The sequence below is a fragment of the Pseudoliparis swirei genome, chromosome 7, assembly GCF_029220125.1.
Source record: "Pseudoliparis swirei isolate HS2019 ecotype Mariana Trench chromosome 7, NWPU_hadal_v1, whole genome shotgun sequence".
Lineage (NCBI taxonomy): Eukaryota > Metazoa > Chordata > Actinopteri > Perciformes > Liparidae > Pseudoliparis > Pseudoliparis swirei.
In genome coordinates, this window is record NC_079394.1 from 4,944,109 (window position 1) to 4,967,158 (window position 23,050).

General features: G+C 41.9%; 3 protein-coding genes across 10 annotated transcripts; 2 read left to right on the forward strand and 1 right to left on the reverse strand.

The window, feature by feature from the left end:
- prkg1l (protein kinase cGMP-dependent 1, like) lies at nt 1-8,702 on the reverse strand. 4 transcript variants are annotated; one of them, XM_056419757.1, is made up of 20 exons: nt 8,483-8,702; nt 7,455-7,647; nt 7,237-7,360; nt 6,889-7,055; nt 6,253-6,366; nt 4,650-4,755; nt 4,135-4,198; nt 3,755-3,832; nt 3,473-3,567; nt 3,277-3,342; nt 2,805-2,882; nt 2,606-2,699; nt 2,372-2,511; nt 2,195-2,284; nt 1,835-1,976; nt 1,068-1,231; nt 852-974; nt 521-583; nt 368-434; nt 1-268 (listed from the first exon to the last, which is right to left on the reverse strand). In XM_056419757.1, the coding sequence occupies exons 1-20, from the start codon at nt 8,687-8,689 to the stop codon at nt 185-187; spliced, it is 2,259 nt and encodes a 752-aa protein (XP_056275732.1). In that variant the 5' UTR covers nt 8,690-8,702; the 3' UTR covers nt 1-184. The 4 variants fall into 4 exon arrangements, with proteins under 4 accessions (XP_056275732.1, XP_056275731.1, XP_056275733.1 ...); XM_056419756.1 differs by having other exon boundaries at nt 774-974; XM_056419758.1 differs by lacking the exon at nt 3,755-3,832 and having other exon boundaries at nt 774-974.
- A 478-nt stretch (nt 8,703-9,180) lies between these two features.
- On the forward strand, nt 9,181-14,296 carry ubl4a (ubiquitin like 4A). The gene is made up of 4 exons (XM_056418455.1): nt 9,181-9,360; nt 10,900-11,005; nt 11,125-11,348; nt 13,686-14,296. The coding sequence occupies exons 1-4, from the start codon at nt 9,313-9,315 to the stop codon at nt 13,791-13,793; spliced, it is 486 nt and encodes a 161-aa protein (XP_056274430.1). The 5' UTR covers nt 9,181-9,312; the 3' UTR covers nt 13,794-14,296.
- Nucleotides 14,297-14,392: 96 nt separating this feature from the next.
- Nucleotides 14,393-22,489, forward strand: si:dkey-32e23.4 (dynamin-1-like protein). 5 transcript variants are annotated; one of them, XM_056418450.1, is made up of 18 exons: nt 14,393-14,689; nt 14,776-14,849; nt 15,142-15,265; nt 15,453-15,594; nt 16,459-16,505; nt 16,599-16,670; nt 16,768-16,854; nt 17,321-17,483; nt 17,960-18,080; nt 18,228-18,566; nt 18,978-19,098; nt 19,206-19,361; nt 19,469-19,558; nt 19,659-19,757; nt 19,950-20,066; nt 20,412-20,521; nt 20,599-20,758; nt 20,889-22,489. In XM_056418450.1, exons 3-18 carry the CDS (start codon nt 15,164-15,166, stop codon nt 20,943-20,945), a joined length of 1,983 nt encoding a protein of 660 aa, XP_056274425.1. In that variant the 5' UTR covers nt 14,393-14,689; nt 14,776-14,849; nt 15,142-15,163; the 3' UTR covers nt 20,946-22,489. The 5 variants fall into 5 exon arrangements, with proteins under 5 accessions (XP_056274425.1, XP_056274427.1, XP_056274428.1 ...); XM_056418452.1 differs by having other exon boundaries at nt 15,145-15,265; XM_056418453.1 differs by lacking the exon at nt 14,776-14,849.
- The last annotated feature ends 561 nt before the right edge of the window (nt 22,490-23,050 follow it).

Consider the following 23,050-nt stretch of genomic DNA (forward strand, 5'->3'; position numbering starts at 1 on the left):
TTGTGTACAGCGTGTTTGTTTATTAGGCTAACATTCAGCAGCTGTGGCATCAATAAACTCAAATGTTCAGTATCTGCAGTTACTAACAATGAAAATAATTCTGTTTGAAAATATGTGCCATCAGGTGGCATAATGTGCCTGAATCTGAAATTGACAGTTTTTTTTCCAGTTCACTGCTGATCCATCAGAAATCCTCCCAGTGTGTGCTGAGCTCCACTGAGCTCTCGGTGTAGTGACCACATGAACTGCTGTCAAAAGCATCTTTAACCTGAAAGACAGAGTAACAGGGTAACGTGTGAGAAAATAGGTCGACTCCACTGCAACAAGAGTTATCACAAAACAGTCAATAATAAGTGACATGTCTTACTTTGGGAATAACTGGAGGGAGTAACGAGCCTGTACAGAGTTCGTCCCAGTTTAATCCTTCAAACCATCTGAATAAAAACAGAGCATCACAACCTGTAAACCCATATTCCCAAATAAAGGCCTCTGTGATTTTCGAATACATCTGTCATCTTACTTGTGCTTCTGGATGTCCTTGGCCCCATTTCTCTGACTGCCCAGTCTCTCCGAGGGATTGGTCCTTAGCGACGGAAAGCAGACAAGAACACACAAATAAATAGACGATGGATTAATACTCCGATTCTGTCCTTGGAGTGGGGATGCTACACCACGGGTCGTGTCCACACGGCTACGTTGTTTGATTTTCTTCTATTTGTGTGTGTGTGTGGGAGCTGGATGATAATATAAAATATAAAAGGCTTATAACATACAAGGTGGTGGATGGAGGGAGGTCTTCATAAGCTTTCACACTATAATTCATAGTGTTGAGTGCGGCATATTTACAACACCTGCACAGTTTCTTTATGAGACTGGAGGCCTTTTTGCTGATGGTTTGTGGAAAGTCGATCTGATCGATACCACGAATGGTTGCAGTGAGCATCGTTATCGGATCAGTGTCGCTGAACGGGAGCCTGGAGAGGGAAACAAGAGCCTGTCACGACCACTTCAATCTACAGCTGGAGAAATGAGTTTCACAAATAGGGCTGTTAACCTGTGAAACCTACCCACCACTCAGAAGTTCAAACACAAAAACGCCAAGTGACCAGAAGTCTGAAGAGACACTGTGACCTTTGAATAAGATGATTTCAGGTGCCATGTAGCCCGCTGTACCGCAGAATGTCCAGGTCTTCTTACCCATGTCAGCCTTCTTTAGACATCTGGAACCAATCTATAAAAGGAGGATACGAGTAAAACCCAGAATAGGATTTCATCCCAAAAAATCTAAATGTACACTGCCGTTCAAAAGTTTGGGGTCATCCAGACAATTTTGTGTCTTCCATGAAAACTCACTTTTATTTATCAAATGAATTGAAAATTGAATGGAAAATATAGTCAAGACATTGACAAGGTTAGAAATAATGATTAATATTTGAAGTATTCATTTTGTTCTTCAAACTTCAAGCTCAAAGGAAGGCCAGTTGTATAGCTTATATCACCAGCATAACTGTTTTCAGCTGTGCTAACATAATTGCACAAGGGTTTTCTAATCAGACATTAGTCTTCTAAGGCGATTAGCAAACACAATGTACCATTAGAACACTGGAGTGATAGTTGATGGAAATGGGCCTCTATACACCTCTGGAGATATTTCATTAGAAACCAGACGTTTCCACCTAGAATAGTCATTTACCACATTAACAATGTATAGAGGGTATTTTTGATTAATGTTATCTTTATTGAAAAAACAGTGCTTTTCTTTGAAAAATAAAGACATTTCTAAGTGACCCCAAACTTTTGAATGGTAGTGTATGTTTGTTGCCAAATGTAGTACCAGTTTGGCATAACCACGCTCATCCAGAACAACATTTTCAGGCTTGACATCTCTATACATGACACCTCGACGGTGAAGAAAGGTCAAGGCCTCGACAACACAAGCCGTGTAGAATCTGGCGCTGCATTCGTCCAAACGTCCCCTGAAAAGACAAATGAGCAGTGTGCAGAAGTGCTGGTTGAAGCACGCAGCAAACACAGCTAATGTGTGAGGTAGACAGATGTAAGACATCAAATCCTGTTCGGTCTTAACACTGCATTGGGATGAAAGCTCGGCTAAGAGCTCTGCAGTATGGCTAGACATCTCTTATCAGTATAATGAGAAAAGTGCCTTGCATCCTCTTCAGTCATAAATACTTACTTTTCTTTGATTAGGCTATATAAATCCCCACCAAGACAAGCTTCTGTCAAAATGTAAAGGCACTCTGTGTCTCTGAAGGTTTTATGCAGCCTGTGAGCAATACACAAATAGAAACATGTCAAAGATCACGATGTAATCAAAACAATCATAACTAGATCATTGTTGAATCACAGACACCTGGCTATGAATGGACAATGAGCCTCCATTAGGATGCGTCCTTCTCTCAGGATGTGCTCTTGGAGACTGTTGCTGAGGATCAGCTTTTTCTTAAGGACCCTCATGGCATAAAGACACTTGATGTTGCTCTTTAGTTGAACCTGACAGAGGTAGAAATCAATAGATTACATGATAGAAACATGGCATGTGGAGGAGGCCGCTGATGTGTGTGAGCTGTATGAGATCAACCCTCACCAGGTCTACGTGACCAAACTCCCCAACTGCTAGTGTGCAGATAATCTGGAAATCACTTAAGGTGGATGAGAAGAGATCAGCATCCTTGTCAGACCTGTTCACGAGCAAAACACAGGTGAGCCTACACCTTGTGTATCCTCGAGGTGCAATGTACCTGTCATTATTGAAGAAAATAGCATTGTAGTCTAATGCTCCTCACTCGATTCTGAATTCAGGGCTTTGCTGCACCTCATGACTGCAGTCAAATACCAACCCACCAATGACGTCCTTGAAGGTCCTGAAATACAGAAGTACATGAACATTCTCAGCATCTCTGACTAAGCACGTTAATTCATGACCAATTTAGAGTATCGTGTAGTAACTGATTGAGATACTATCCAGTTTGACTATTGCTGCATATGTTTTTATTGACTTTCTTTAAAATTCAAAGAGATATCCTTTCAAATGTTTTACAGGTGTTATCCAACCAATCATTATTTTCAGAAAATCATAAGGCATTGATGTACATTGCACCTCAAAACATCTGTCATAAACTTGTATTGGTCCCTCCGGTTGTAAGTTCTATAACCACAATGTGTTGTACACTTATTGTATAATTGGCTCAAAAGTCAAAAATAATCAGTTACTGATTTCTATGCAGTGAATTTTACAAACACAAAGTATTGACTTACTCCCTGTCCATGACCAAGCATGAAACTTCACCAGCAGCAATAACATTCACAGTCCGAACATCCTCTCTAAAGACAGAGTGAAGAAGAAAATCATCATATTACCGATGCAAAAACATCATTGCACATCAATTCCGCCATCATGTGCTCCTGTACCCGATGCATAATGCCTTCTGAACGTGCATTATTTTCTCCTTACCCCCACAGAGCTTTCTCTCCAAACCACTGTCTCTCAGAAAGCTGAGAAAGAACAACCTGCTCTTCATGGTCGGGCTTCTTCTCCGTCACTTTCACCTGGCAAGCACAAAAGAGAGAGGTAATGAAAAAGACGTAATGCTGGAGAGAGCGGGGCGGCAAGCGCCAAAGTCAATTATCACCATTTTAATGCAACTCCTAAAGCCACACTGACATTTTGTCCTCCACAGTCTAAATCTTTTCCTCTCTAAAAGCCTCGTCTCAGGCAGAGAGCATGCAACTTCACCTGGCCTTTGCTAATGATGTAAAAGGTGTCTCCTGCGGCCCCTTGTCGAATGATGTAATCACCTTCATTGTAGTGTGTCTGTGGAACATAAATGAAATATATATATATATAAAACGTTTTAAAAATCAGCAGGAAAAGACAGTAAGGAGAAGAACCAACAAATGTGACAGAAATAAAGATGAGGGCCAGCAAATATGAAAACTACTTGTGATTCTACCCCAGCACCTTCTTGTCAACGGATGCAAAGACAGCTGAAAATAACAGATATTCTGTTTACAGACGATCCCATCTGTGTGCACAGGAAATCTATCAGCTGGATTCTGTTTGAACAACGAGTGATGGTTACACAGAGCTTCAGACTTTAAGAACTTAATCTGTACCTCCTCCATGAGGTCAGACATTTTCATGATGACATTCTCTGGTAAAGACTGGAGGAAGGGAGCGCTGCAGGCACAATGACAAGGGTAAACAGGGTTACAATTCTTTTCCAGAAAAAATGTCATAGGAATGGGTTTTTTTGTCACTTAAATTTGTTATTTGTTTAGTGATATAAACATAAAACAAGTACAAAAATGTCAGACATAAACATAAACATATACACCCATATACATACCCATACACACACATACACACAGACATACATACATATACACACATATATATACACACACACACACACATACCCTCCCCTCCTCCAAAGCAAAACACAAACAACAACAACAATAAAAAAAGAACAAAACAAAAAAATAGGAATGTTGATATTTCGGTCACATGGAGCATTGTGGCGACTGACAAACAACAGCACCCAGGTGACATCATGCTGAAGGTACTAGAATACAAAGCAGCTCTCCCGGCATGCTCTGTATCAAATGAGGCGTATCGGTCCGATGTTCACCTGATAAGCAGCTCCATTGAATGAGAAAGGCTGTTGAGACCACTCTGCATTAGAATAGTCTGGTAGCACTTGCGGTCAATAACCCACAGCTTGCTGTCCGTTTGAGCTGCAGTTCAAAAGACAGAGGAGCTGGTCAAGGTTGTGACCGTGACTCTGGATCTCAGGTGGAAACACAATCAAGAAGCAAGTCTTAAAACAGTTCTCAAAGACATGGTTAGTTTGTGATGGATGTGGATTGAATGCAGGATCGGCTACAGCCTGAAGAGCAGACAGTAAGAAGGCCAGGGCTTCATTAGAAATGCTCACCATGTGGAAGAAAAAGTGCTTATTTTCTTACATAGAGGGACTATTAATATAATTATAATCTGATTTCCTTAACTTGCATCACTCTTTCTTGATGAAAGAGCTTTAAATAGGGTGTTTGAATTAATAATGACCCATATTGATTGGTTCACTGAAGCTTCTTTAAACGGAAGTCGACGTTCTCTAGTCTAGAAGGTTTAATTAGATCCATTGTCTGATAATATGGTGCCCTGAAATCTCAATTCCCCCATTTGGATATGCCCCATTGGTTTGCACTTTAGTAACATATGACACGTAATGTGAAATATGTTTTGAAGAAGCTAAACATTACTCTGAATAGAGGATTTTTCTGACATTTTCTGCAATATGTAATTTACTCCCACTTCTTTGACCTGATGATAAAGCCCCATTTTCACCTGCTTCTTTATCCCTGGCGAAATGAAAGAGAGCAAACCCCCGAGTGATGGTCTCAGATGGCAACATTGGAGGAAAAAAGAGTAATTTCAGGTCGGTGAGGAGAATACAATGGGTCCTGAATGGATCGGAGGAGACGGCTGACAGAAATTGACCTGATGAAATTACAACAGACCACCGACATGAGCAGAGCATTGTTACTGGAGATGTCGTAAAAACAGTTAATTGGAAAGGCTGACTGCTCACAGGATAAAGAAAGAAGTAAAACAAGGGAATAAGATGCTTAGAGACCAAACAAGGTAAATAAACGTATCCTGGCCATGTGAAACGAACCAATATGTGCAATAGAACATGCACACACAAACAGTTACAAATAACACAAATATGGAGCATATATATCTCTCTATATAGACACATACATACATTTCTGATTTAAGAATATTCATATATATCTATTTATATATATATATAAATAGATATGTATATTTTTACATCAGACATGTATGTATGGGTGCATAAATATATATATATATATATATATATATATATATATATGAATGCTTCTTGTCTTTGTGTGACATGTTTGTGTGTGCATGTTGTATTGCGTGGAGGAGATGTGGCAGGGAGCCTGCTGGGTCATGCAGAAAATTCCCCACATCTTTGAGAAAATAAAATAAAAGCTGTGGTGTTATCCACGATTTCAAAAGTCTTTGACATTAGATTCAAAAGACATCTGTCTGAGACCTCTGGCAAAAAAAAACACCTCCTGGTGATAATCTGACAAACAACAATTATTTATATCCCGACCACCAGTGTTTTTTGATGTGACAGATCTCCATCGATATATGAATGCACATATAAACCCAAGAACACAACGCTTTGATACCTGAGACAGAGAAGCTGTGGGCGCAGTTGTAGAAGAGGGCCAGCTCCCCAAACATGTCTTCTGGCTCAATTGTGAGAAGCTTAAGTCGGTCTCTCGTCATATCTAGCCGCCCTTCTGTTAATAAATACACAGGAATTGAAGAAACAAAGCATGTACATAATACCTGGAACTGTTATATGCATGTGCCAGAATGTCTTGAGATATACAAACAACAGATATTCAACCATCCCTAAGTGGATCTAGGCCACAACCTCTTGCTGGTTATGATGATAAATCAAAAGAAGTTAGCAGCCACTCTGAATTAGCTGCACATCACAAATGCAGCCAAGATTTCTGAATATAAACCAGTATTGATAAACTGCAACCACCGAGAAGCAGAACTCCTTTTCCCCTTGCCTTTTGTATCAACTGGTTATCCTCAGTGCCTCTTCTTCTCTTGCTCAAACATGCAGTTCTCACATCGGTGTGTTTTTAGAGCGTCTAATCACATTGTGAGCTAGCAGTAAAAACATTTATATACAAAGATAAGAAGAAGAAAAAATAATTTCATCGGACTATTCTCAAGCACCTGTCGTGTCAAGGAAAATGTCAATAAATGCCTCAGGCATGCGAGCAATTGGAAGAATAATGATTTACCTTCGACAACATAAGCCTGAGCCCCGTTGGCCCCTTCCTGAATGATATGACAGCCTTGAGTGATCGTGGTTGGATACATACAGGATATAATGGTTCTGATTTCTCCTTCGTCGAGGTTCTTCAACAAGTCATTCCTCAAAAATGAAGACCGGATCAACCTTTGAACACTGAGGGAACAAATGTAGAATAGACCACTGATGTCATATTTAGGGTCAAGATATTAAACATCTTCGATGAAAGCATAAACATTTTGAAAGGTTTTATCTCGACTGCAGAAAGCAGTCAGTTAGCCTTGGATATTTGAGAGACATATTTTCATTGAGCAAGCTGAGAGAACACTGGTCTTACGCCGGGCTTTTGTCACAGCTTCGATGTGAAACCATGGCGAGAGTCATCGGGTCCAGAGTGAAGGACTCAGAAATGACGGTTTTTCTAGTGGCTCGCTGCGAGTCCTCACTTTGAGCTGAGCAAGCTACAGGAAAAACACACACATACAATAAGGATTAAGGCTTGCACTATCTGTTGAGGCTTAAAAGGATATGCCATTTATAAGCACCATGTTATACCTGCACTGGCTGCAGAGGATCCTGGGAGGGAGACAGTGGCTCTGGAGCGATCCAGTTCTTCCTGCAGTCTCCGAATGAGTTCATCCTTTGTATCCAACTCCAACTCTAACTCATCTATTAGTGTGTCCCTCTGGCGGAGCTCCTCAATCTTTAATTGAAGGGCAAATTGGAGGTCCCGAAGTGTCCCCATTACCTCCAATCGCCATGCAGGAGACAAAACACAGACATATAAATCTCTATTTACACACAAACAAATACATTGAATGGGTCCAAATACACACATGTATGTCTGATCTTGAGTTGGAGTGATTCCCCTTTGTAGCTAATCTCACTTAACTCACCAAGCCATCTGCATCTCTTCCTATGATTAGATCAGTATCAATATTATTATAATATAAATGGGAAATCAATACGATATAAACAAATATCCACAAGTGCTACACATAAAAGATAAATAGATATATAAATAGATAGATAGATAGATAGATAGATAGATAAATAGATAGATAATATCCCCTATTCATATTTGATTTGATGAAACGTGTTTGATGGCAATCATTTTCAAAAGACTGAATAACAAAAGTATATAACAATGACACAGTTTCCAGTGCAATGAAAAGAAGACCGTCTGTGTTTGCTCTATAGAGCTCGCAGTATACTTCTGGCAGTGCAGTATGTGATTCAAGGACACATAACAAAAACACGAGACAGCAAAGGACAAGAACGTAGCTATACTAGTCGACTAAAAGAGATAAAACAACGACGATTATTAAAAGGTTATTAGACTCACTATTAAGTCACACACATGTTCTGTCCCTACCAGAATAAAACATGGATTGTTTTCTTGTTTTCGTTTTGGGTCGCGAACGCGCTCGGAGCTCTGCGCCCTGATAAATAGCCGTTTAAATACATGCGTGAGTTGGTAACATGTGATAACAGCGTTATATGTTTTCTAATAGACTAAACACACGGTGCAAAATATAAGGACAAATTGTATTTCACATTTCACACACACAAAGATCCCTTACCACATTCAGCCTGTCTGACAACGTGGAAGTCTTTCTCACTTGTCCTGGATATGTTTGTCCTTGTTTAGCAGCAGACAGGTGCACAGCGTCTACCAAGTGAAGATGCTCCTCTCCTGCACGGGGCTGGTCAGGGCTGGGTACAGACAGCAGGCAATCACATGACCCAGACAGCGGAGACCATTTGGGAGGCTGGAATGACAAATGCATGGCCTGGATTCCAATTGGGTCAGAGGGTCTTTGGGGTATTTCCGAGCCCCGGGGATAGATATCGGTGATTTGTTTAAAAGTTAATCTCATGCAAAAATTATATATTTATTATTATTATGATGGTGATTAGCACAAGTCGCAATGGTTGATTGCATTTTGTAAATACGTCCAATTTGGAGGGAAATTAACCGGCCCATAGCTAAAAACGGATTACAACTTTCGTCATACCAAGTTATTCTTTGTTTTTAAAGGACGCTCCTTCCAACTTTACATTCCTAACCCCGTCTTCGTTTTCCTTCACTGTAATGTATTCCGTTAATATTTAATTATGGCCTAAGTATCTCGAGCAGAGGAAAGAACAATAACGTGTCGTTTTGGTTGAACGATCCTCCAGCCTCCAGCGGCCATACAGCCCTCCAGCCAGTGGGTGGCAGTAGTGTGTCTCGCGAGAGAAGCAGCAGCAGCAGCATTTGTCGGAGGAGAAGAAGAAGATGGGCCGTAGATAAGAGAACAAACGCTGTTGCTATCTCGAGCTAGCAAAGTGACATTAACTGAATATCCTGCGTGGTTGAATTGTTCAACGTGTTCTTGTGTTTCGTTTTTCGTCTTTCGTCTCGTTGAAAATGATCCTCACCGTGAAGCCGCTTCAAGGGAAAGAATGCAGCGTGCAGGTAAGTTAGGCAGCGCCGAGCTAACTGCTAGCTTCCGACCGCTAGCTTGAATCGCAAGTAACGTGAGTCGATGGCCTCGGCTCACGCTGCCTCGGGCGAAGCACAATGAGGACACTTCGCTTTCAACGTTAGGCTGTCAGACTCCTTTCAGAGTCACGATAGTTTTAATGTATCTCCTGTACATATTGTCCGGCTGTGACTCGGTGTAACTCTAGATGGCCTGTTGGCCACATTATTGAGAGACGCAGTGACGTTCACTGTCACGGACTTTCTCTGGTTGGTTGTCTCCTCGCTTCTCGTTTACACACACGGTAGTTACAGGAAAGCTCTGTACATCCTCACGTGGTGCTTTCTTGTAGGCAGGTCGGAAATGGAAGTCACGTGGTAAATACTGTAATAGGCACTAGCGTAAAGTTAACTTAACAGGGTTCGTACGGTCATGGAAAACCTGGAAAAGTCATGGATTTTTTTTTAATGGTCATTTCCAGGCCTGGAAAAGTCATGGAAAAAAAACTTGAATCATAAAAGTTTTGGAAAAGTCATGGAAATGTTGGTATATTCGAATGTTCATTTACGCTGAGTTTGAAATAATTAATATAAGCGGATGGATTTGCACATAAAGAATACACATTTATATAAGTGTATAAAGGAATAAACATGAATAGAAATGTTTATTATTTTAATCAAACTATTGTCTCATTTGTTTCATTTAAGGTAAACTGTATGCTTTGGAATTCTCATTTTTTTAATACAAAATTCTCTAAATTGTTCATGTTTATACCGAGATTTCACTTTGGTCTTGGAAATTTGATTTAAAGTCATGGAAATCCATTGTTCAAAATGTAAGAACCCTGACTTAAATGGTCTTCTCATGCGTCTGTGATGTAATGTTCTCAGAAGCAGGGCGGGGCCTTGGGTCCTAACCCCAATGTGTTCCCCTCAAGTTTAGATTTGATGACGTCTGAATGAGGCACTAAATTTGGAAACACCAAAATGCACTTTATCTGCAGAGGCTATATGTGACATGGGGACTACTGTGATCAGGATGTTACTGTGAGACTCTGAGGTATTTTGAGTAGAACAATGGAAATACCGCGTAATGTTACTGTAAAGCATTTGCTGATGTGTGTATCAAATGGGGAAGTATTTATCATACTGGTCTAACACTAAATGTTATCAGCTGTTTCTTTTAAACTTAATCAGTGATCAAGACTGATTTTTCTTTATCTGAAAGTTTAAAAATACCTGGCCTTTTATTGTTTGTGTCTGCAGCGCTAAAAGGAGAAATACCACTATTATAGATAACTTACTGTTTGTTTTCTCTGGAACACATGTGCTAAAGTGGTCATTTATCAAGGTAATGTGCATTTAGTACTTGTGAAGGAAGGTGTATTCCCCATTAATTGTTGCGTGTATATAAAGTTGGTGACATTTGAGTACTCTTCAGCCCAGGAGAGTGGAGAATAACAGGAGGAGAGGGGAGAATGCGTGCCAAATGTATCTTAGTGCCACTACATAATCGTGTTGTTGTTGTTCCAGGTGACTGAAGATGAAAAGGTCTCCAAAGTGAAGGACCTTGTGTCCGAACGTCTCAACATACCAGCAAACCAGCAGCGGTTGCTCTATAAAGGGAAAGCGCTTGCAGGTAGATTAATAAATCGTTAATAATCTTAATGCGGCGTTGTAATCGCTTGATTCACCAATCTCTTTTATACATAAAGTTAAACCAATCTGAATGACTGCATACCATCTTGTTTTCTTCAGATGAACACAGACTATGTGATTATTCCATCGGGCCAGAGGCGAAATTGAATCTGGTCGTCCGTCCAGTGGGGGAGAGAACTGGAGCGTCAGGGCTGGCTTCCAGCTGCAGCAGCAGCAGCAGCAGCAGCAGCTCACAGGGAAGAGTGTGGCAGACTGTGTCCACTATCCTTGCGAGACACTTTAGTCCAGCAGATGCGGCAAAAGTGCACGAACAGCTTATTAAGGTATTTCATAATTGTACTACAATGCATCGTAGTCTCAGTAATTGTAGAAGGTCGTCTTTTAACCACAAGGCTGGCGGTTTGATCCCCGGCTCTTATGATATGATATGATATAAATACCTTTATTTGTGCCACAGTGGTGAAATTTCAAAAATCACAGCAGCGGTGCACATCAGAGCATCAATAAAAATAATTAGAAAACACAAAACTAAATACTAAAAACTAAATTATTGTCCCTTGTCAAAGTGTTCTCGAAGAAGCCACCTCCCTGGGTGCTTGACAATAGCCCGTTGCTCCCTAAATATATAGAATCGGTGATATGCAGAAATTATCATATCATCGATTACCGTATTTTCCGCACTAAAAGGCGCACTTAAAAGCCTTTAATTTTCTCAAAAAACAACAGTTCGCCTTATAATCCGGAGCGCCTTGTATATGGATTAATTCTGTTTGTGCTTACTGACCTCGAAGCGATTTTGTGTGGTTCACGGCGCGCTGTCAACATGTTTTAGTACGACTTCGGTAAACTCCAAAGCCGCACCGCTTGCAGCATCACGGCTACCGCAGTTAGGAGCGTCGCGGAGTAATACTGCAAAAACCAGATCACTGAAAAGAAGATCCGGTCAGAGCACGTCACCAACATGGACACGGTTCCCCTCACCTCTGATACCCCCGTGAACCGCACCGTGGAGGAAACAGGGACCAGAACGATGTCACCCTTCACTGTCTCGCTTGCGGTTGTGAGTGTGTTGTATTTTATGTGTTATAACTAGGGCTGTCAATCGATTTAAAAAAATTAACTAATTAATCGCACATTTTGAAATTGCGATTAATTAATCGCGATTAAAAGTTAAAAGTTCATTATTTTTAAAGACAAAACTTCACACAGAGCTGTGTTTTCAAAGAGGCTCCTACATATACAGTGCCAGCGAGGTATTTAATATCGTTGATGATAAATTGTTTCTTCAGTGAAACATCAGATTAGTAAAAAAAAAAAAGTATATTGAGACCCCATTGGTCCTGTCATCTTTAACATTGAACACAGCAGAACCAGTGGCCTTGGTAACTGACTGACATTCACATATGTCACGTTAACCCTCTGGAGGCTGGGGGCATTTTATACATTTTACAAAATAAATTAAATTCACCGTTTAAAGTCTTTTGCATGTGACACACCCCCACGTGTTATACATCAAACATTCCAGAACAATCTCAGCTCTGAAATGAGCCTCATTGTCCTCGCGCCGTGTCCTCTGGTTCTCTGACTGACAGGCTGCTAAATGAGCCTAACCTGTGAGGTGGGAGGTCCTTTGTGATTTACTGAGTGTTCATTGGTTGTTTTTCCCCCAAAATGTTGACAGACAAACGGATTGACCAATCACGGTGAAGGTTTCGTGTGTGGCGTTCTTTCCGCGCCGCGTCACCCGACACGTCGCCCCTTCGTTCCTCTGTGTCTCAGAGGGGGAGACGGGAGGAAGGAGGAGCAGGAGGAAACCCGACTGATTCATCCACGAGTTAAACTGATTTCTGCTCCTTATTTTCGCGGAGAAATGATTGTTTTAAAAACGGAAACAGTGTCAAACCGCACTGCCGCGGTTTAAAAAAAAAAAATTGCGTTAAAATATTTTAGTGCGTTAACGCGGCCAAATTAATCGCATAGATTAACGCGTTAACGCTGACAGCCCTAGTTATAACTTAACAATGTTGAGAGTTATTGTGAACACGTTTCATAAAATTTGACTGGCTGACTTTTGTTTCGCTTAATGCGCCTTATAGTCCGGTGCGCTATATACATGAAAAAAGATGGAAAATAGACCATTCATTGACAGTGCGCCTTATAATCCAGTGCGCCCTATAGTGCGGAAAATACGGTACTCATCTATCTCAGTAATATAGTTCTAACACTTCAACGTAAAAGGCACTGCAAGGTCTCAATTATAAGCACAAATATGTATAGTTTTCATTTTTACATGTATATAATAAAAAAAAGCCTAATTACATTCCCTGTAATTGCATAAATACCTCATAAATAAAAGTCATTATATGGATATACTAAAACTTTAAAAGTTATCAACTAGATATTTTGAAGTTAAGTTGTTTCATAGCAGCTCTCTGGAGATAGACTTGGAAATCTTGGACCTACCAAATTATTTAGAGCCTGCTGTTAGTGCAGCATTAGGTTGGTTTGGCTTCAGGTCTGCTTTATTGCAAACTAAGCAATACTTCCCATCTCATGCTTTATTCGAAATGGAACAATATTGCCCTACACACTGGTTTAAAGAGATTCTTTAATATTTTAAACCTGCGCTGTCTCAATATGATTTTTCTTTTTTCTTCAAGGACTATGAACGGTCACTTCGACAACTTAGTCTAGACGACGTCGAGCGTTTGGCGGGAAGACTGCTTCACCCCGACGGCGAAGACATGGACACCTCGTACATGGACTAAGCCGAGCCGAAAGTTGCTTATTGTAAAATGTCTTGAGAGGCGCTCGGTTCTTGGAGGTGCATACAATGTTTAGAGTGTGAGGCATGGAAAATACAATATTGTTTTTCTTGCATTGAGCTGTGTGCCTAATCTTTGGCTGAGTGAAGACAGATACCAGTGACTGGTTATCTCAGCAATAGGGATAAACCATGGCTAAGAAAACGTGGCAACTTCGAGTTGGTCATTGATGTTGCAGAAATGACACGAGACCTGATTACATAATATTTGAAAATGAAGGAATCCATCTATGCTGTTGTTTTCACATGATCTCTGGCTGCTACGACTCTCAGCTGACTAACGTCGACTCGAGGGTTTTTATTAGTAATCTGTCAGATTGTGTGTTCTGTTAACCATCCTTGAAAAGGTAATACACTTTTTATTCCGTAACTAACTGATGTTCATTGAATGATTTGTAAATATTGTGTGTGTATATACAGACATTAAACCACAGAAAAAGAAGTGTCTTAATGTTTACTGTTTTGTTGAATGTAAAAAAATATATGTTGAATAGGATTTTTTTAAAAACTGTTTCTAGCATTGCCAAATAGAAGTGGTTGAATATAAAATAAAAATGTATATTCTAATCCTGTTGAAGTAAAAAAAAATGAAGGCGTGACCAACAGTGAGTCTTATAAGTCAATCGGGGAACAGTCATGCGCATTGGTAAAGTTTTAGACCAATCAGATTGAGGACGTGGATTTCGAGTCCCGCCCACCTGGTCAACTGACTGTTTCTTTTCCTGCTAAATTTGGATAACAATTCGGATAAAATTACATGTTTTTGATTACCATGTCCCCCCTACAAAATATGACGGGCGGAATCGTTGGATAAGGGCGGCTCCTGTTTCCTGGACATCGGTAAGGTGACGATGCCGCTGCGGCTGGTCCGGTTGTTTCACGGGAGAAGCTAACGCTAGCATAACCGTTTCACTTCCTGCCTTCAGCACGCCGCTTGGCCCAGCTAACCACCGATAACACCGAGCCGCTCGCCCTGCGCTGCTGCAGCGTTGGTTACCGTGTAGGTCCATTCCGTTATTGATGATTAATCGCCAGTGTGATTTTGGATGCTGTGGAGCAGTGCTGGTCAAACTGCTCGGGCGTTAACGTTACTCCACTCGTCCCAATAATTTGATATTCGTCATCTGCACTTGTAAATATTCAACAGTTGTTGCCTCCTTGTGCAGATTGTAATGCAGCCAACTGCTTTCTCATTGGGCTTTAAAAAAAGAAAACTATTGGTTTCAGTTTGATTGAATGTGAACTGAGATATTTGTATCTTCTTTGAGTCCATGCATGTTCTGTTTGACCAGCAGTCCCCGGTCTATTGGAAGGATGGAGACTCTGATTCCTACCATCAACCGGCTGCAGGAGGTGTTTCTCACAGTGGGTGCAGAGGTCATACAGCTGCCTCAAATCGTCGTCGTTGGATCTCAGGTCAGTCTGCTGAAAAACACGAAAAGCTCAACTGTAAACGAGTCCTGTGACCCTTTCTGGTGTGATGCTTTGATTTGACCAGAGATTGAATATGTATTGTGAGTGTGTTTTAAAGGGAACAGTGATATAGGCTGACTATCAGTGCTGCTAGAAATGTCTGATTTGCTCTCATTCTGTGCTGCAACAGAGCAGCGGGAAGAGCTCCGTGTTGGAGAGCCTGGTCGGACGGGATTTCTTGCCTCGAGGAACAGGAATAGTCACGAGACGACCCCTCGTCTTGCAACTCGTTAATGTTGCCCCTCTACAGGAGAGGCAGAAAATCGAAAATGGTACCTTCAGATGCATCTATTTATTCACATTTTAAATGAGAAGGAAGTTGTTTTGATTGTCCTTGAACATTAACAATCGAGCTTTAGTACAAGTTATGATGGAGCATGTTTATGGTCAGGGATCGTACGGTCATGGAAAACCTGGAAAAGTCATGACATTTTAAAATGATTATTTCCAGGCCTGGAAAAGTCATGGAAAAAACTTAAATCATAACATTTTGGGAAAAGTCATTTAAATTTCCTATAATCACATGTTCATTTACGCCGAGTTTGAAATAATATGTTTTTTAAAGAAAGACGCTCAAAATATAAGCCGGCGTACGCTCTCAATACGCACAATTTTCAAAAATGTTCATGTTTATACCGAGATTTCAGTTTGGTCATGAAAATTTGGTTTAAAGTCCTGGAAAAGTCATGGAAATCCAGTGTTCAACATGTGTAAGAACCCTGATGGTGTGTTACATCTGTCTAGGCGTAGGCTCTGCTAGAAGTATGAAGTAGGTAGCACTTTGGCATGGCGCTTTCACTACTGTTTGAACTGTGAGCTTCTCCTTCCAGACCCTCTCTTTTCTAACGTTCAGTCTTTCTTCATCTTCTTTTTCTTCACTACTCTTTCAGGAAGTGGGGTAAAACAAAATGCCCAAATCAGCTACCCAGGTCTCTGTATATTTGGTCTGCATGAACTTGTCTTTGATTCACCACTTCATTTCTTTTGTGAACTTTCTCAAACAGTTAGTTTGTTCTGATCTCGTCAAGCATGCTGTCAGTCAATTTGGAGTCTTTTCAGTTTGCATTTTTCCTCCCCAAAGTGTAATAGCGAGCGTCTGTAAACATACGTGCGCTCACTCTTATACGTTTGTTCAGGTGTCAAAGCTGAAGAATGGGGTACGTTCCTCCACTGCAAGAACCAGGTACATTTAGCTGCAGATTTCAAACGACGTCCTTGCTGCGTCTCTCCGGTGATGTGCTGGGATCATTGTATCATTCTCACACCTTTTTGACAGATCTTCGCAGATTTTCAGGAGATTCATCGGGAAATCGAAGCGGAGACTGAACGCAATTTAGGGGACAACAAGGTAAGAGAAAGCATTGCTGTTGAGTCAGTGATACCTTCAAATGAGCTTTTTACTCTGCATTGATACATGTTGCTGCTTTTTTTTCCATATCCTCAAGGGTATCAGTCCTGAACCCATCTATTTGAAGATTTTCTCCCCCAAAGTCCTTAATCTCACCCTGGTGGATTTACCTGGAATCACTAAGGTAAACTCAGACACTTGACAAGGATGTTGATTTTGAACATATTAGCACTAAATGATCATTATCAGCACATCTGCAACTAGAACGGGCACTCGGTAGAGCGCATACCTTCGCATATCACAAGATTGGGCATTGAATTATGAACATTTTGGCATTAGTTGCATGCCAATTGGATAAAAATTGACCGTGCTATGGTAAAAAGAAGATTTTGACCTTTCCATGACCCGATTGATCCCAAAATCTAATCAAATGGTCCCCGGATAATAACCAATCATCCCACCAAATTTCATGCGATTCGGTTTAAAACTTTTTTTGTTATGCGAGGAACACGCATATAAATAAATACACGGCGATCGATCAAAACATAACCTTCCGCATTTTCAATGCGAAGGTAATCATCAGATTCACAGTAGAAAGGCATGTGTGCTGTGCTTACACCAACGCCGGCTGCTCGTTGCTGTTGCCTCAGGTTCCTGTTGGGGACCAGCCAGAGGACATCGAGGCACAAGTACAAGAGATGATCTTGTCCTTCATCTCCAATCCAAACAGCCTCATCCTCTCAGTTTCTCCTGCCAACTCTGACTTGGCCACCTCGGATGCTCTGAAATTGGCTCGCGAGGTTGATACAGATGGTAGGACATCACGTCTCATCTCCTCAGATTTTATTTAGATTTTTCTTATTGCATAACATGTCTCAAGTGGCCACGCATTTTGTATTATTTAATATGCAGGGGGAATGTATTACGCTTTAATAATTGTAGGCTTTTGGACCCGTCAGTCTTCACTGTCACATCATTCCCACAATTACAGTTGCTTTGAAGATAACGTTGCTGTCATGGTGCACTCTGAATAATAGATGGATGAGGTGAATCCACTTGTGGTAATTGTCTGATAGGTAGGCAATATGGCCTTTAAGTGCCGGTTGTACACTGATAGTGTGCGAGTTAGGATATCTATAGCTGAGCACAAATGTTCTCCTGCTGGCCTCAAGTTCTTCCACGATGTCCTCCTGTTTACTTTACTACCAGATCCCTCAATATATATTCAGAATAACTACATTTGGAAGACTGTTAACTGCCGTAGAAATATAATCACATTTATGTGTCAGGTCGTCGAACCCTGCTGGTGGTCACTAAGCTGGACCTGATGGATGCTGGGACCGATGCTCTCGAGGTCCTTTTGGGTCGAGTCATTCCAGTCAGACTTGGAATAATCGGGGTGGTAAACAGGTATGCCGCGATGCATTGTTTATGTTTTCTTTTAGTTTAGCTATGTGACGTTTTAAGCTTCACAATACAGCCAGGAGAAAGGTTGTTCATGTCCTTATTACCCTGAACATCTTATTGCTCCCCCCCCCCGAATGGTTATCCTGCTAGGAGCCAGCATGACATCAATACCCAGAAGAGCCTTCCGGACTCGACGAGGGACGAGCAGGCTTTCCTGCAGCGCCACTACCCCTCGCTCGCCTCGCGGTCCGGCTCGCGCTATCTGGCCAAAACTCTCAGCCGGCTGCTCATGCATCACATCCGGGATTGCCTGCCACAGCTCAAGACCCGTGTGACCACGCTGAGCTCCCAGTACCAGGCACGGCTCAATGACTACGGCCAGCCGGTAGAAGACTACAGTGCCACCTTGCTGCAGATTGTCACCAAGTTCGCCAGCGACTACTGCAACACCATCGAGGGGACGGCCAGATACATCCAGACCTCCGAGCTGTGAGTCCGATTGCTTTTCTGTAGCCGTATCTTTATTCAATACCAAATGCTTTTTTTTCTTCTGATCACAGCAGCCTTTGTTTCTTGTTTCTGTCAATTTCTTCCGGGTATCATCTAAATTCATACTTTGTGTTGCGTGTCGCATTTGACCTGCATTGGTTCACGATGTCCATCATGAGGGTTATTTTCTTGTGGTAATGTAATAGTACATTTAAGTGGCATCAGCATCTTCTGTTGGCACCCTCATCTCTGCACCTCTATTGCCACACGGTGATTCATTTATGTAAATATAGAGGGAGCAAGTATTGACTTTTTTGTGGTTGACCGCATTTCATTTTCGCACGATTAACAATGCTGACGCACAGCGCCGAGAAGCGGCGTTGGTCACGGCTGAACTCGTCTCTTCTGCAGCTGTGGGGGTGCTCGGATCTGTTACATATTCCATGAGACCTTTGGGCGCACTTTGCAGTCCATTGACCCCCTGGGAGGATTGTCGGAGCTTGATATCCTCACCGCCATTCGTAATGCGACGGTGAGCGTCTCCTGACTTCTCTTCTTGTAATTAGTTTAATCCAAATTCTAGTCAAGTTTTCTTGTTTGGTCAGTTATAGAGTGTGTGTGTGTGTGTTTGCCCTGCAGGGTCCACGGCCAGCACTGTTTGTGCCCGAGGTGTCCTTTGAGTTGTTGGTGAAGCGGCAAATTAAGCGACTGGAGGAGCCCAGCATGCGCTGTGTCGAGCTGGTTCATGAAGAGCTGCAGAGGATCATCCAGCACTGCTCCTCCTACAGCACACAGGTGAACCAGGAGATATTGACATCATTTGATTTAAATTGCTGAAACAAAGACGACTTAATTCTGACTGCCTGCACCGTGTTGAGAAACGATGTCTTTGTCTTTGCAAGGAGCTTCTGCGATTCCCCAAACTGCACGATTCCATTGTGGAAGTGGTGACTGGATTACTGAGAAAGCGCTTGCCGGTTACTAATGAAATGGTAATCCATGGCTTAGCTAAACTGATCTTTCAAACTAATTGTAATGACTCGCAGCTAAACCCCATGTGCTACTTGCGAATAATTCTTTTTTTTCCAATAGGTGCACCATCTAGTATCAATAGAGCTCGCCTACATCAACACCAAACATCCAGACTTCACGGATGCAGGGCAGGTCTCTGCATCTGTCAACAGTCAGCAGGTAGTTATGTGTCCCTTACAGCAGGTGCTCTCATTTGTTCTGCTTGGGTAAACGGTGGTCGTAAAAAAAAAAAGCTTAAACCATTACATCTCCCATCCAAACATCAAAGCCCCTTTCACAGTTTGTAGTGGCGTTCCAGACTCGGCTAAAACAGCCCGGACCCCCTGACTTCCTCTGATCTTTTGCTGACAGGCGGAGGCACTTGATGGAGGAAAATGCTGGAAGAACGAGAAGGTTGCGGAAGAGAGAGTCCCGGCTGCAGGCTTTGGCAGTCCAAGCAAAGGCCGGTCCATTAACCTGCTTGACGCAGTGAGTGGTGGGAGAAGAAGAACAGAACACTTACCGGGAGGAGAGAATACGTTGCACAGTCAACATTTTACTTTGCCTCTCTCTCTCTCTCTCTCTCTCTCTGTGTGTCTCTGTCTCTCTCTCTCTGTCTCTCTCTCTCTCTCTGTGTGTCTCTCTGTCTCTGTCTCTCTCTCTGTGTCTCTCTCTCTGTCTCTCTCTCTCTCTGTGTGTGTCTCTCTCTCTCTCTCTCTCTCTCTCTGTGTCTCTCTCTCTGTCTCTCTCTCTGTGTCTCTCTGTCTTTCTCTCTCTCTGTGTCTCTGTCTCTGTCTGTCTGTCTCTCTCTGTCTCTCTCTCTCTCTCTGCCAGGCGGTGACCGTATCGCGCAAGTTGTCTGCAAAGGAGCAGAGGGACTGCGAGATCATCCAGCGCCTCATCAAGTGCTACTTCCTTATCGTCCGCAAAAGCATCCAGGACAGGTTCGACTGGAACAAGTCCATTTTCTTTTTTTCTATGATTTCATTTCCCGTGACTCCCTAACTTTGTGTGTCCGCAGTGTGCCCAAGGCAGTGATGCACTTCCTGGTGAACTTTGTGAAAGAGCATCTGCAGAGTGAGCTGGTGGGTAAGCTTTACAAACAGTCACTGCTGCAGGAGCTGCTCATTGAGTCCCAGGACACGGCACAGCAGCGGACCGAGGTGGCTCAGATGCTGGAGGTAAAACTGGCTGATGGTTTCGTTCTCTGAATGGCTTCTGAAGATGAAAAACAAAGTCCTTTTCTATTTCTCTTTCATCTACTGTTTTAAAGCCAGTGATTTATCTGACCTCTTTTGTTTCCTTTTTCAGGCACTCCAAAAAGCCAATAACATAATCTCTGAGATCCGTGAGACTCATCTGTGGTAGCCAGAAGAAAAGAACAAATCCCTTGAGAGTATGAGAGTGTATTTGAGTTTACACGGCAAGAGAGAGAGAGAAAGTGTGTGTGTGTGTCTCTGTGTGGCAGCACCCACATTATCTCATGGACCAATGACCACAGCACATTTTGATCTACTTTTCCCCGGCCGCCGTCCTGACCAGTCCACTAGGGCTGTTGCTTTTCACTGTGAACGTTGTGTAGCGAAGCAAACTGATTACCCTCTCTGACCCAAAGTGTTACTGCAAAGTTGAAATGTTAAACAACTGGCCACAAACTAAACATGTTTGTATAGTTTGTGACGAAATGTTTGGTTGATTGTTAAATGTAAAGTGAAGATTTTAAGCGACGTTGTTCCCCGGGTGTCTTTTAAACAGACTTGTTGATCAAAATGTGTTTGCACTGTACAATTACACAAAAAGAACTGGCCTTCCTCCGAGCCTCGTTGGTATGTGCTAAAACTATGCTAAATCAGATGTTTTCCAACTTTAATCCCTTTTTATTATACTTCTCACCAGATTAATTGAGTCCAACTCAATTAACCCTGAATACAGACCACGGTTATTTGCAGAATACTTACTGGATGAATGCAGATTGTTTTTCCGGCTCTGTAGTGCTAATCAACATCAGGGTTATTTTCCAGAGCCAGATGTGCATATCAGCCCATTTATTCTGTTGCACTGTCTTTGGTGTGTCGTCATAAATGAGCAGCCCGAACATTCCCAACCAGTTTGGAGGGGATGAGTTGGGCATCTATAATATGTAGAGTGTAAATATTCTATAGTATCTAGAAAACAGAAATGAATAGACTATCTAAGCATTGTCAGAATATTATGTAATACTCCATCATTTGATTTAAGATCCAGATGGTGGGGCGGTAATGTTCTCTTGCGTCTCTCAATTTCCTCAAGCCATTTGTTCACTGAGTTCGTCGGTTACTGATGGAGATAATATAGTTCACTATTATTGTCCCTGTCTAGTAGTCGGGACATTACCCAAGTAAAAGAGACTCAGTGTGCTGATATCTCCTGAGTGCAGAGCCATTGGCCTTCGTGCCAATTATAATTTAATTGTGTTATATTGTAAGATGTGTAAAAGTATTCCTATCTTTCCATTTCTCCCAAGTTTAGGTTGTCGCAGCATATTCCTCCACCAAGTGCTATCGCCGTTAATGTGAATCTCCTTTTCATAGCCAAAACAAATAGTTAGCCTAAAAATTCGGCTCTTTCAGGAAGACCTGCCTCAACGGGGACCATCGAGCAGAAACTCTTCTCAATGTTTCTTCTGTGCAATCAGGGAGCGAACACGGCACCGCATCACGCTGTCTTTCTGAAAGCCCTGTGTAAGTCTGCATGCGTGTGTTCAGTATGCATGTGTGGACGTATGAATGGCTTATTTATGTAGATTTTGTATTATTTAACTGTTTTATGAGTCAACTGCTTATGAGTTCTTGCCTGCCAATATTTGTGATACATGTTTACGGAATAAAGTCTGTTGAGATTGAAGGGACCCATTAAACTCTAGAAAAAGGACACTGAAGTCTGGTTGGGTGTTATTGACGACATGGATCGGGTTTTTTTTACATCACATGTCATTTAGCAGACGCTTTTATCCAAAGCGACTTACAATAAGTGGATCAACCTAGAGTACAAACTAAGAACAACAAGAATACAGAAAGTAACATTTCCTCAACATAGTCGAACTACAAAAGTACCATAATAAGAGCTATTTAAGTGCCACTGAAGTGCTAATCTGTGTTTTAATCCAGATAGTCGGAAAAGATGTGTTTTTAGTTTCCGGTGGAAGGTGTAGAGACTTTCTGCCGTCCTGATGTCAGAGGGGAGCTCATTCCACCAATGACATCAGGACAGCAAACAGTGTTCATACTATCTGCTCATTTGGCCTCCACGGTAGGATGTGATGACCCATTCTGCGCCACTTTATTCATCTCAGGTGAATGTAAATGTCTGAGGAAAAAAAAAAAGTCAGATGGATGTCACGGTGGCACCAATGGCTTGAATACAGTCTCCTGAAGGATGCCAACACAGCTGTGACATGACTAGCAGACTTTTCTTTGTGGTTGGCTCACACAGCA

Coding starts and splice junctions, on each gene's coding strand:
- ubl4a (XM_056418455.1), top strand. CDS start 9,313: ATGATCCTCACCGTGAAGCCGCTTCAAGGGAAAGAATGCAGCGTGCAG. Junction 9,361..10,899: donor GGAAAGAATGCAGCGTGCAG/GTAAGTTAGGCA, acceptor TTGTTGTTCCAG/GTGACTGAAGATGAAAAGGT. Junction 11,006..11,124: donor TAAAGGGAAAGCGCTTGCAG/GTAGATTAATAA, acceptor TGTTTTCTTCAG/ATGAACACAGACTATGTGAT.
- prkg1l (XM_056419756.1), bottom strand. CDS start 8,689: ATGCATTTGTCATTCCAGCCTCCCAAATGGTCTCCGCTGTCTGGGTCA. Junction 7,056..7,236: donor AGCTGTGACAAAAGCCCGGC/GTAAGACCAGTG, acceptor TTGTTCCCTCAG/TGTTCAAAGGTTGATCCGGT. Junction 4,756..6,252: donor CCACAGCTTCTCTGTCTCAG/GTATCAAAGCGT, acceptor TTTGAACTGCAG/CTCAAACGGACAGCAAGCTG.
- si:dkey-32e23.4 (XM_056418449.1), top strand. CDS start 15,125: ATGTTCTGTTTGACCAGCAGTCCCCGGTCTATTGGAAGGATGGAGACT. Junction 16,506..16,598: donor TCCTCCACTGCAAGAACCAG/GTACATTTAGCT, acceptor CCTTTTTGACAG/ATCTTCGCAGATTTTCAGGA. Junction 20,759..20,888: donor AGGTGGCTCAGATGCTGGAG/GTAAAACTGGCT, acceptor TTCCTTTTTCAG/GCACTCCAAAAAGCCAATAA.